Raw genomic sequence first — 12,406 nt, 5'->3', positions numbered from 1 at the left:
ATATTAGAGATTCTTAAAGTGCAAAGTATTTCACTAAAACATTTACAATTACTGTTTTTAACAGATGTACTAAGTAATCTGTATTTTCTTTTAGACTTAAAGATAGTTACCTTAATTTTGCTCTAGTAATTATACTTTTAGCTTCTTCAAATGAAACACCAATCAATGACTCCTTATTTATAGACACAAGCTGATCCCCTGGCTTTAATCTTCCATCCTACCAAATAATTAAAAAAAAAGTTCATTTAAAAAAAATTAACAGAACCAACATAACTAAATGCAAATAACAATAGTAGTGGTAGTAATAACAATATGGTGTACAAACAGCAAATTTATAAAGTCTAGATAAAGGATTTGATCTTTATGATTTCTATCAAGTTGGAGTTTGGTTTTAGATATAAGTGAAATTGTTTCACTTTTACTTTAAGTTTTAAATTATTCTTCTTAGACAAACAGCAATATGTTTTGTAGGAATATGTCTCTACATATGTTTTTCAAATGGTTTTTCCATTAAAAAAATTCATCTTAAGTTCTTATTCACATTCTATAATTCTTTCCCCTCCAAAATAATGTTTCAGGTTCAGTTCTCACTCAGGAACAATTCTTTTGAGATTTTCCATTGCACTTCAACGTGTCTAAGCAAGGAAAATTCACTTTTCTACTTGGGATAGTGATTCTCTGTAGGGCAGTGACTGTAACTTTTGGAGTCTTTAAAATGTAATTAAAAAAAAACAAAAGCAAACCCTACCTAAAAAGAACCCTGCCATTTCTGCAGGGTCAAAATTATCCCACAGTATTTTACAAAGTCAGTATATTAATGACCTAATGATTTCTAAAATATGGAAATTTTCAGTATAGAAGTTCCCTCCAATCATGCAGATTGTACCCCTCATACTCTGAGCATCGCCTGAGATTCAGAGAGGATCAGTGATTTGTCCATGGTCATAGCTAGAGCAGGAAATGAAATTTGAACTCTATCACCTATGTTACACTGCCTTCTCCCCTACCCTTTTTTAAAAACTATGAATGACAATTAAATTGAGTTGTATAATATGGGGTGACCCAAAAGTCTTAGTCTTGTTTTAAGCTTTAAGAGTTTAGTAGATATTAAATAATGATGACAGTGATGATGATGCTAACTTTAATAGCTTAAAACTGCACTGAGACTTTGGGAACACTGTACATTTAAAGATGGTGAAAATGGAATTATGTATGAAGAAAAGCTGGTAACATCGACTAAGCTCACTTTTGATATCTCATTATGGTATGGAGTTGATGCTGGGCTCTAAAAGGTTGTGGGAGTGGAAAGTAAGCCCTAGCAGTTCCTACAAAGTGGACAAGGTTTTAAGTTTGAGCTTGGTGATATAATGTCAGTTGTTGAAGGACCAGTTAAAGGTGCATTTCTAGACTGACCAGAGTAGGATACATTTTTCCCCCCATGCAAGACACTTTATAGGTTTCAATGTGGTTAATGGAAAGAGTGACCACATTGATAAATTCATGGACCTTTAAAGTATTAAGCACATGCTGGCAAATCCATGGCTATTTTGCTGTTCATCAAAACAAATACTACATAACTACTGTCAAAAAAGCACAAATCACTAGGTACTTTGCTGGATTTGTGATCTCATTGCTGAGTTGTAACACCAATAGCTTCTACCACAAAGACTAAAGATAATGTTATTGCATCTTTAAGAGGCTTTGGAGAATTCCAGGAAAGATGAAAACATAAAAGATCATATAGAAGCCAAGCTCTCCAAAAGATACTCCAGAAAAAACTGAGAAAATGGCTCCAGAAAGATTAATAATAAAGAAGCCAGGAAAGACTCAGAAGCAGTATCATTCATTCCAGAACTGCATAAAAAAGAGGGCCAGAAGAGGGCTGGAGGCTGATAAAGGGGTCATGGAATCCCATTGGCCATGTAGCTTAATCTAATAGTCAGAAACGAATCACTGTTCTACCATGCCCATGAAGGAGTAATCCAAATGCTGCATAAGTATCATGAATAAGGGAGAAGCTACCTCCCATGAGGTGGTTCTTTCTAATTTTGGATATCTCTAATTGTTAGAAGATGCTCCTCCTATACTCTGAGGTCCAAAAGGATAAATCTAAACCTTCATCCACGTTGGTCCTCCAAATACTTGAACACAGGTATCATCTCTCTCCTGAATGTTTTCTTCTCCAGGCTAAACTTTCATAGTTTCTGCCACCCAGGGGCTTTTAATATGAAGTCTATAAACTTGGTTTTTCTTATCATTTTGGGAATTGTATTTCAATATAATATAATTCAAAATAATCAGTTATCCTTGTAATACTATGTATTTTATATATTTAAAAATATTATTCTGAGAAGGGGTTCACACACTTTACCATACAACCAAAGGGCTCCATAACACACAAATAAGAATAAAACCTCCTAATTTAGCCCATTCCCATATGTGGGACTCAGTGCTCTTCATCAACTTGGCTGTCATCCTGTGGTCAATCTTCAAATACCAATTTCTTTCTTAAGCTTTGATACGATGAACTGAACATAATTTACCAAATGAGTTCTCACAGGGCCAAAGGACTACCACTTTCTAATTCCTAAAGGCTATGCCTTGGTTATTTTTGTTGTTGTTCAGTCATTTCAGTTGTGTCTGAGTCTTCATGACCCCATTTGGGATTGTCTTGGCAAAGATACTGGAGTGGTTTGCCATTTTCTTTTCTGGCTCATTTTACAGATGAGAAAACTGAGGCAAACAGGCTTCAGTGATGTGCCCAGGGTCACATAGCTAGTGTCTGAGGCTGGATTGGGACTCAGGTCTTCCTGACTCCAGGCCTAGCACTCTATCCACTGTGCCACCTAGTTGCCTTCCTTAGTCCAAAATAACCTTAGCTTTTGTGGGCTATTGCAGCACACTGCTAACTCATACTGAGTTTGTAGTCTACAAAAAATCCCCAGTTCTTTTTAGGACAAATAGCTTTCTAACTTCTCATATGGAGCTTGTGAAATTGATTTTTGGGATCCAAATTTAAGACTTTATATTTATTCCCTGGAATTCAATTAGATTCAACCCAGTGTACTAACCTGTCAAGATCTTTTTAGCTCTTGACTCTGCTGACCAGCATGTCAACTATTCCTCTCTGCTTAGTGTCACTGACAAATAAGATAAGCTCACAATCCATTACTTTATTTGAGCCATTGAAAAAAAAACACATTAAAAAGCATAAGGCTGAGCACAGATCCTAGAGGATTCTATGAGATACTTCCTGCCCCACTGACACTGAACCATAATTACGGTCAAGTCTAAACTAGTTCCTCATCCATTTAACTGTGTTGTTTTAGTCCACAGAACTCTCTTTTCCACAAGAATAGTATAAAATACACATTGTGTTTAATTAAAAGCAAAAAAAAGCAAACTAGAAAGATAGAGTAAATATTAACAACAATCAAATGAGTGAGGAGAATAGACAAATATCAAAGTTAAGACTAGACAGAGAATCCTGATGGGGACCTAAAAGGAAGTGACTAAAAAGCATTTTATGCATTATTAATTTCAATGTAAAGAACTATTATTCAGAAGTGCTTGTAGTGATATTTTATATTGTTTCTATTAAAACATTCATTTTTAAATGATTAATACAAAATTAGACACACAAGAGGAGCAGTGATATGTTTTTGTTGTTGTTTCAGGCATGTTTGACACTTTGGGATTTTCTCGGCAGAGATAGTGGAGTAGTTTGCCATTTCCTTGTCTAGCTCATTTGACAGATGAGGAAACTGGGGTGAACAGGGCTTAATAATTTGCCACTATTAGTGGCACACAGCTAGTAAGTATGAGAGCAGGTCAGGTCTTTCTGACCCCAGGCCATGGTGCTCTATCTAGCTGTTCTAGAGTGTTACAGTGGATAGATATTTGGCCGAAGAGCCAAGGAAGACCCTGGCTCAAGTCTTGATTATGACACATAATGGCTATGTGACCCTGGAGAAATCATTTAACTGCTGTGTTCTAGGTACTCTCTAAAACTATGAATTACAGCAAAATTTCTGTATCTATACTGGTAGAGGGGGTTATGTGATTGTATACACACTGGTATATTCATGAGTACCTAAAGGATATATAAGTAAATCAGCAATAGGGCATAGTGGATAGAAAGCCATTCTCAGAGTTAGGAAGACCTCTGTGTCCTGCCTCCCTTTTACATCTGGGCTATGTAACCTTGCCAAGTCACTTCATCCCTCGGTGGTCCAGGCAACACATTAAGACCACTGGAGGAAGAGTAACCACTGATCTGCATTAGGAGAGAATAGGAGAGAGTATATCTTCACAAGGAGGTCCTCAAACCAAGGAAATCACAGGTCCAGATTAAAGGAGACAAACAACAAAAGGGAAATAACATAAATTGAACTCATCTGAGAATATGCCTATAAATGACTTGCTTGTCTTGATAGCAATCTATCAATCAACATTTACTAAGTTCCAACTATGTATGAGGAACTTGTGCTAAATATTAGTAATACAAAAAGAAGCAAAAGCCCCTGCCCTCAAGGAGCTTAGTCTAATAGGGGAGGCAACATGCAAATATGTACATATCAAGCAAGCAATATACAGGATAAATAGCAAATAATTAAGAGAGAAGGCACTGGAATCAAGAGAGGTTAGGAAAAGTTTCTTAGAGAAGATAGGATTTTAGTTGGGACTTAAAGGAAAAAGTAGAAAAGGGAAAAAGTTTCAAGGCATGGAGGATAGCCAAAGAAAATGCCTAGAGCCAAGAAGTGGAGAGTCTTGTTTGGGGAAGAGCAAGGAGGCTGGTGTTCATGGATCAAAGACCATGCATCAGCAAGTAAGATGTAAGTAGATTGGGAAGGGAGGAGGGGGCTAAGCTATAAAGGGCTTTAAATGTCAAATAAAGTATTTTGTATTTGTTCCTGGAGGTTATAGGGAGCCACTAGAGTTTACTGAGAGGGGGCAGACACAGTCAGACATATGCTCTAGGAAAATTACTTTGTTGGCTGAATGGAGGACGGATAACAACAACAACAACAGCTAGTATTCATGTAGCACCTACTGTGTGCCAGGTATTGTGATAAGTGCTGTACAAATATATTATCTCATTTGGGCCTTACAACAACCCTGAGAGGGAGGTGCTATTACCATCCTCATTTTACAGTTGAAGAAACTGAAGCAAACGGAGGTTAAGTGACATGCTCAGGGTCACAGAGCTAGCGTCTGAGGTTGGATTTGAAATCAGGTTCATCCTAACTCCAAGCTCAGTGCTCTCTCCACTATGCCACCTAACTGCCCTCATTGACTAGAGTGGGGAAAGACTCACTGTCTTTCCGAGTCAGTGAAGGTCAGTGACAAGACAAAAGTCAAAAAGGGATGGCCTGGGGTACAGTGGATGACCCGGGTGTCTTCCATGTCTGACCAAGCTCTTAGTACTTCAAAAAAGTGCCTTTGTGGCTTCTGGAACAAACAGTTCCCATCCACACATTCTCCTGGGGGAAGTCTTTACATGCTTGGAGAAGACATCCCCCTCACTCACTGAAGGTTTAAGGCCTCTCTGTAAATCTCAACCTGGTTGTTGGTTCATCTGCCAAAATGATTTGCTAGGGTGTGGCTGCTGCCCATGCTACAACTTCTTGGAGCCACAGTGAGTTGGTGGACACCAAAGGTGGATAAGTAGCCGTGAAATTGGCTCTCAGCAAGCCCTCATACAAGTGGTGGCAGTCCTACCTGAATACCCCATACACTCCAAAGATTACCAATTGAAGTAGTATAGGAGAAAAGGAAAGGACCCAGGAAAGAACATTTAGGGACAATTTGGATGAGGATCCAGCAAAGGAGACAGAGAAGGAACAGTAGGGAAAAAACCAAGAGAGACTGGTGTTCATCAGCAATCACTGGCCATTTAGATTTGTATGCACCTACAATGAAAGGTTTCTTAATACAGGATGTAACAAATACATTTTATCCAGAAGAGTCAAGATGATGGAATAACAGCACAGACTTTCTAGAGTGTTCCCGCCAAGCCCAGCCAAATACCTGTAAAAAATAGCTCTAAACAAATTCTAGAGCTGCAGAACCCAAAGAATGACAGAGTGAAGCAAATTTCCAGCCTATGACAACCTGGAAAGTCGCTGGGAAGTGTCTATCATGCCACACTGGGAGCAGAGAGCAATCCAGTGCAGGTGGCAAGTGCACAGAGGGGACCTGAGCAGGCCTTGGGGAGACTGAATCTCTCATACCTGTAGTGGTTTCCAGACTTCATGACCCCAAAACACTGAGGGATAAATTAGAAGGTCAGTGCGAAAAGTCTGTGAGACCAGTGCAGGAGAGCAGAATGGTCCAGCACCAGCCCCAGGCTGGCTGAGAGGCAAGGGGGCAGCAGGGGCAGCTACAGCCACTGTTTCTGGAACTCTAGGCCCACAGATGTGGGGGAATCCAGCAGCTGACAGTATATCCCATCCCCACTGGAAGCAGAGAACTATCTTGACAAAGAGCTGAAAAGTCAAGTAAATGGCTGGGGAAATAAGCAAAAACCAAAAAAAGAATCAGACTATAGAATCTTACTTTGGTGACAAGGAAAAACGAAACATGCAAATAGAAAAAAACAAAATCAAAGCTCCTCTATCCAAAGACTTCAAGTTAAATATGAATTGGTCTCAGGCCATGGAAGAGCTCAAAAAGGATTTTGAAAATCAAATGACAGAAGTAGAGCAAAAACAGGAAAGAAAAATGATAGTGATGCAAGAAAATCATGAAAATCAAGTCAATTGCTTGCTAAAGGAGACCCAAAAAAAATGCTGAAGAAAGTAACACTTTAAAAAACAGACTAACCCAAGTGGCAAAAGAGATCCAAAACGTCAGTGAGGAGAAGAATGCCCTAAAAAGCAGAACTGGTCAGATGAAAAGGGAGACCCAAAAGCTCACTGAAAAAAATAATTCCTTAAAGATTAGAATGGAGTAGATAGCAGCTAATGACTTTACAAACAATCAAGAAATTATAAAGCAAAATCAAAGGAATGAAAAAATAGAAGACTGTGAAATATCTCATTGGAAAAACAACTGACCTGGAAAATAAATCCAGGAGAGACAATTTAAAAATTATTGGAGTACCTGAAAACCATGATGAAAAAAAGAGCCTAGATATTATCTTTCAAAAAATTTCCAAGGAAAACTGCCATGATATTTTACAACCAAAAGGCAAAATAAATATTGAAAGAATCCACCAATTACCTCCTGAAAGAGATCCAAAAAGAGAAACTCGTAGGAATACTATAGCCAAATTCCAGAGTTCCCAGGTCAAGGAGAAAATATTGCAAACTGCCAGAAAGAAACAATTCAAGTACTGTGGAAATACAATCCAGATAACACAAGATGAAGCAGCTTCTACATTAAGGGACTGAAGGGTTTGGAATATGATATTCCAGAAGTCAAGGGAACTAGGATTAAAACCAAGAATCACCAATCCAGCAAAAGTGAGTATAATACTTAAGGGGAAAAAATAATCATTCAATGAAATAGAGGACTTTCAATCATTCTTGATAAAAAGACCAGAGTTGAATAGAAAATTTGACTTTCAAGCACAAGAATCAAGAGAAGCATGAAATGGTAAACAGGAAAGAGAAATCATAAGGGACTTACAAAAGTTGAACTGTTTACATTCCCACATGGAAAGATAATATTTGTAATTCTTGAGACTTTTCTCAGTATTTGGGTAGTTGGAGGGAACATATACATATAGACAGAGGGCACAGGGTGAGTTGAATAGGAAGGCAAGATATCTACAAAATAAAATTAAGGAGTGAGAGGAATATATTGGGAGGAGAAAGGGAGAAATGGAATGGGGCAAATGCTCTCATAAAAGAGGTGAGAAAAAGCCTTTTCCGTGGAGGAGAAAAGGGAGGAGGTGAGAGGGAAAAAGTGAAGCTTACTTTCATCGCATTTGGCTTAAGGAAGGAATAACATGCACACTCAATTTGATATGAAAATCTATCTTACACTATAGGAAAATAGGGGAGAAGGAGATAAATGGGGTGTTGGGGGATGATAGAAGGGAGGGCAAAAGCGAGGAGGGGGTAATTAGAAGTAAACACTTTTGGGGATGGACAAGGTCAAAAGAGAGAATAGAATAAATGGGGGGCAGGATAGGATAGAGAGAAATATAGTCTTTCACAACATGACTTGTATGGAAATCTTTTGCATAGCTACACATGTATAACCTATATTGAATTGCTTGCCTTCTCAGCGGGGATGGGTGGGGAGTGAGGAAGGGAGAAAAGTTGGAACCCAAAGTTTTAAAAAACGAATGTTAAAAATTGTTTTTATATGCAGCTGGGAAATAAGAAATACAGGTAATAGGGTACAGAAATCTATCTTGCCCTATAAGAAAACAGAGGAGATGGGGATAAGGGAAGGGAGGGATGTGATAGAAGGGAGGGCAGACTAGGGGAAGGGGTAATCAGAATGCATGGTGCCTTGGGGTGCAGGGTGAGGAGAGATGGGGAAGAAATTTGAAACTCAAAATTTCGTGGAAATGAATGCTGAAAACTAAAAATAAATAAATTTTTAAAAAAACAAATACATTTTATGTTATGATTCATTAAAAAGAGGCAAAGTACTCTAATGAAGCATATTTCAATATCCATCTATTCATTCAGCAAACATTTCTTTATTAAATGCCTACCAAGAACAAGTCTTTAAGTTGGATGCATAAGGGTATTAAGACAAAAAAGCAAACAATCCATGCCTTACAACATACAGAAGAGCATGCATAATATATGCCCAAGTAAATATAATTGAAAACAGAGGATATGGACAAAGCGTTCAATCAAAATTAGAGGTTAAAGAGACCACTTTATGAGGGAGGGATTAAGGAATGATCTTTCTGATCAAAATTATTGCATAACATGTAATCACCACACAGTCATTCAACCAGTTTTCAAAAATCTTTTGCACTTTTAAAATTCACTATGTGCTAATTTAATAAGTGTCTTTATGAAAATAACTTAATACTTTCTAAATTTTTTAACCCAATAACAATGCTTTAGAACTTTAAATTAAATGAACCTATTTTAAAACTAATTATTAAATTAGCCAAATTTAATAATATGGTGGTATTTAATTTATTAATTTAATTAAAATGTAATTAATTTTTAAGATAATTAAAACATCAATTACAATGTTATAAAGCCCCAAATTAAGGTTCTTCTTTAAATCCTGTACTTTGGAATGGGCTTGGTTCTAGTTAGAATTTTCTCAGTTCAGATCAACTACATGGACCCATTTACATAATGAATTCCTGCACATGAACCTCTGCATGTCTGTGATTTGTGCATGAAGACACACAAAGATAGTTTTTTTTAAATGCAAGGAATTGCATCAAGCAACGTTCCCTGTGAACTAGCCCTCCTACATAACAACTGTCCTTGACAACTGACTTCAAAGTAATGCCCCTGAAGTACATAATAGCTTAAAAGTGACTCCTGAATCAGTTTAAGAAAGGTTAAACATTAATTTCCTCAAAGAATCTTAGAATTGAAAAGGATTTTAGGGGTAAACTAGCGGTAACTTCTCAAGTGACAGGTGAAGAAAAAAGTGAAATAGAAAAGGTCCAAGGAGATTAAGTGACCTGTCAATTAATTTGTCATATGGTTAACTGTTTCATATGGCTGTGGATAGTTTGGATTTCTTCCTCTGAAAACTGCCTATTATATCTTTTGACCATTTATCAATTGAGAAATAGCACTTATTCTTATGAATCTGAACCAGTTCCTTACATCTTAGTAATGAGAACTTTACTACAGAAATTTGCTGCAAAGATTCCCGCTCCCCCCAAATCACCGTTTTGTCTAATTTTAGCAACATTGGTTTTGTTTATATAAGAAACTTTTTAAAATTTTACATAATCAAAATTGTCCATTTTATCTTCTGTGAGCATCTCTAAATCCTGCTTGGTCCATAATGTTCTATCTATAAATCTGAATGATAATTTCTTCCTTGCTTCTCTAATCGGTTTATGATGTCACCCTTTAAATTTAAGTCAAGTGCACACTGTATCTTGGTATGAGGTATGAAATATTGATCTGTACCTAGTTTCTACCAAAGTACTTTCTAATTTTCTCAGTAGTTTTTGTTGAGTAGTGAGTTGCTTTAATGCCAGTTTACCCCAGGTGCTAGAGTCTTTTACTAACCGTAGTATACTATGCTTTTTTGCTTCTATATATTTTGTAACTCATCTTTTCCACTAATCAAACTCTATTTCTGAGTCAGCAAAGATATTTTTGATGATTACTGCTTTGTACTATAGACTGAGATCTAGTATTGCTGAGTCTCCTTTCTTTTCAGGGTTTTTCACTGGTTTCCTTGAGACCATTTGTTCCTCCAGATGAATTTCATTATTATTTTTTCTTTTCTTTTTTTCATTATTATTTTTTCTAGCTTTATAAAATAATCCTTTTGGTTCATATGGCACTGAATAAATAAATTAATCTAGGTAGAGTTATTAGTTTTTATTAAGTTGGCCAGCCTACCCATAAGCAATTAATATCTTTCCAATTATTTTAGATTTGTCTTTATTTCTATAGAATACCTTTTAATTATATTCATAGAGATAATGTGTGTGTCTTGGCAGGCAGACTCCCAAGTATTTTATGACTTTTTCTACCTCTTCCCGGTGCATTGTGTTGGCAATATACACAAATGCTGGTAACTTAAATGCAATTACTTTATAACTAGCAACTATGCTGAAGTTATTGTTTTAATTAAGTTTTTAGTTGATTTTCTAGAGTTCTCTCAGTAAACCACAACATTTGCAAAAAGTAAGCATTTTATTTCCTCTTTGCCTATTCATATTTCCTAGATTTCTTTTTTTTCTTACTGTGATACATTTAGAGCACTATATGAAACAGGGGTGATAATGGACATCCTTGTTTTCCCCTGATCATACTGAAAAAAAGAAAACAAAACTTTTTCTGGTCAAATTTCATCATCTTTTCATAGTCATCATCCATCTTGATATTTCCACAGTATCTGGCACTGATGACAACTCTCTCCTCCTGGATACTCTCTTTTCTGGATCTTCATGACACTACTGTCCTGGTTCTCCTCCAACTTGGCTAAAAATTGCTCACTTTCCTTTGCTAACTCATTATCCATATCATAATACAAGGCTCTGTCTGGGTTCTCTTCTCCCATACACTTTTCTTTTAATGATTTCAGCAGCTCCCTAAGAGAAGATTTTTGATGTCAAGACCATTCAATTAGATTCATCAAGTGTTTACTGAGTGCCTACATTAATTCTGAAATTCTACCTAAACAAGAAAAGAAGGTGCTCACTCAATGACAGCAAACCACTTTGCACTGCTGCCAATGTAATGAATAGTGGTTCCCAACCCGTGGGCCAAAGATCCTCTTGGGGTACCTTGAAGAGCTACTGCAAAGGATCCAAGAACCCATATGGAAATCAAGCATTGTCTTTTTGCTCTTTATTTAGCTTCAACAAAAATATAGCATGAATCAACAATGGATTTTGTGCCTGTGGCTTTATATTATTGATGCTTCATTTGTGTATAAGATGAATAATTTGTTTTTTTAGTCTCTGAGAATGAAAGATGAGCTTTCCTTCTACTTTTGTGAATAAAATATTAGTAATGCATAAAACATATTATATGTGTTTTTATATATTAGATATTTATATACTTATTTCCATTGTATTTATATATTATACGTGTTTCTAAATTATAAATACATAAAATTTATTGAGAGTTGCTACTAAATGCTTGATAGCTTTCTGTCATCTTTATTCAAAGGCTGGATAACCGTTGGTCATGTATGTCATAGAGATGATTCTTGTTCAAGTATGAATTGGACTAGATGGCCTCTGAGGTCCCTACCAGCTCTGAAATTCTTCGATGTTTTGTTGGTTTGGTTTTTTTTTTTCAGTCAAAGGGTACTAACTACAATTATTACCTAGTGGAACTTGAGAAATTTTTGATGTTAAGAAAGCATCCTCATTTTTGACAAGGGTGAAAATCAGTGATACGGAACAATGATTTACTCTCCTTAACAATGTACTCTAGGTTTCTTCACCCTTCATTTATCTCCCATCTCTCCCCAATCTAGTTTTGTTCTGGCAATTTTCTTCTGTCTGGCTAGGCCTACAACAAACAACATTAATAACTTTTTGCTGCTCTCTAGTGGTAAATGCTGTAATTCCTCCCCTCCCCCTCACCAAATTGTGAAGTCTGAAGAAAGAAACCATAGAAAATGTGTAATAATAATAGCCTATGTTATATAGTAATAGTAGCCTCCCCTACACCCAGGGGGATATCATTACTCTAATGAAAAAATAATTAAAAGAGAAAAACAAAGCCCAGCAGGATTTAAGGAAATTTGATAGTTTACTTTGAATAAATTC

At 36.5% G+C, this 12,406-nt stretch overlaps 1 protein-coding gene across 4 annotated transcripts in view; it reads right to left on the bottom strand.

The window, feature by feature from the left end:
• Positions 1-12,406, bottom strand: part of STXBP4 (syntaxin binding protein 4) — a 242,270-nt gene that overhangs the window by 188,971 nt on the left and 40,893 nt on the right. For all 4 annotated transcript variants that reach the window (XM_072646739.1, XM_072646741.1, XM_072646742.1 and 1 more), the window contains one exon: positions 111-217. In XM_072646739.1, the coding sequence (XP_072502840.1) occupies positions 111-217 (107 nt within the window). The remainder of the gene's footprint in view (positions 1-110; positions 218-12,406) is intronic.

The sequence above is a fragment of the Notamacropus eugenii genome, chromosome 2 (assembly GCF_028372415.1).
Source record: "Notamacropus eugenii isolate mMacEug1 chromosome 2, mMacEug1.pri_v2, whole genome shotgun sequence".
In the NCBI taxonomy this organism is placed as follows: Eukaryota; Metazoa; Chordata; class Mammalia; order Diprotodontia; family Macropodidae; genus Notamacropus; species Notamacropus eugenii.
The sequence above is the reverse complement of the archived record's forward strand: the minus strand, read 5'-3'. Positions and strand labels throughout refer to the sequence as shown.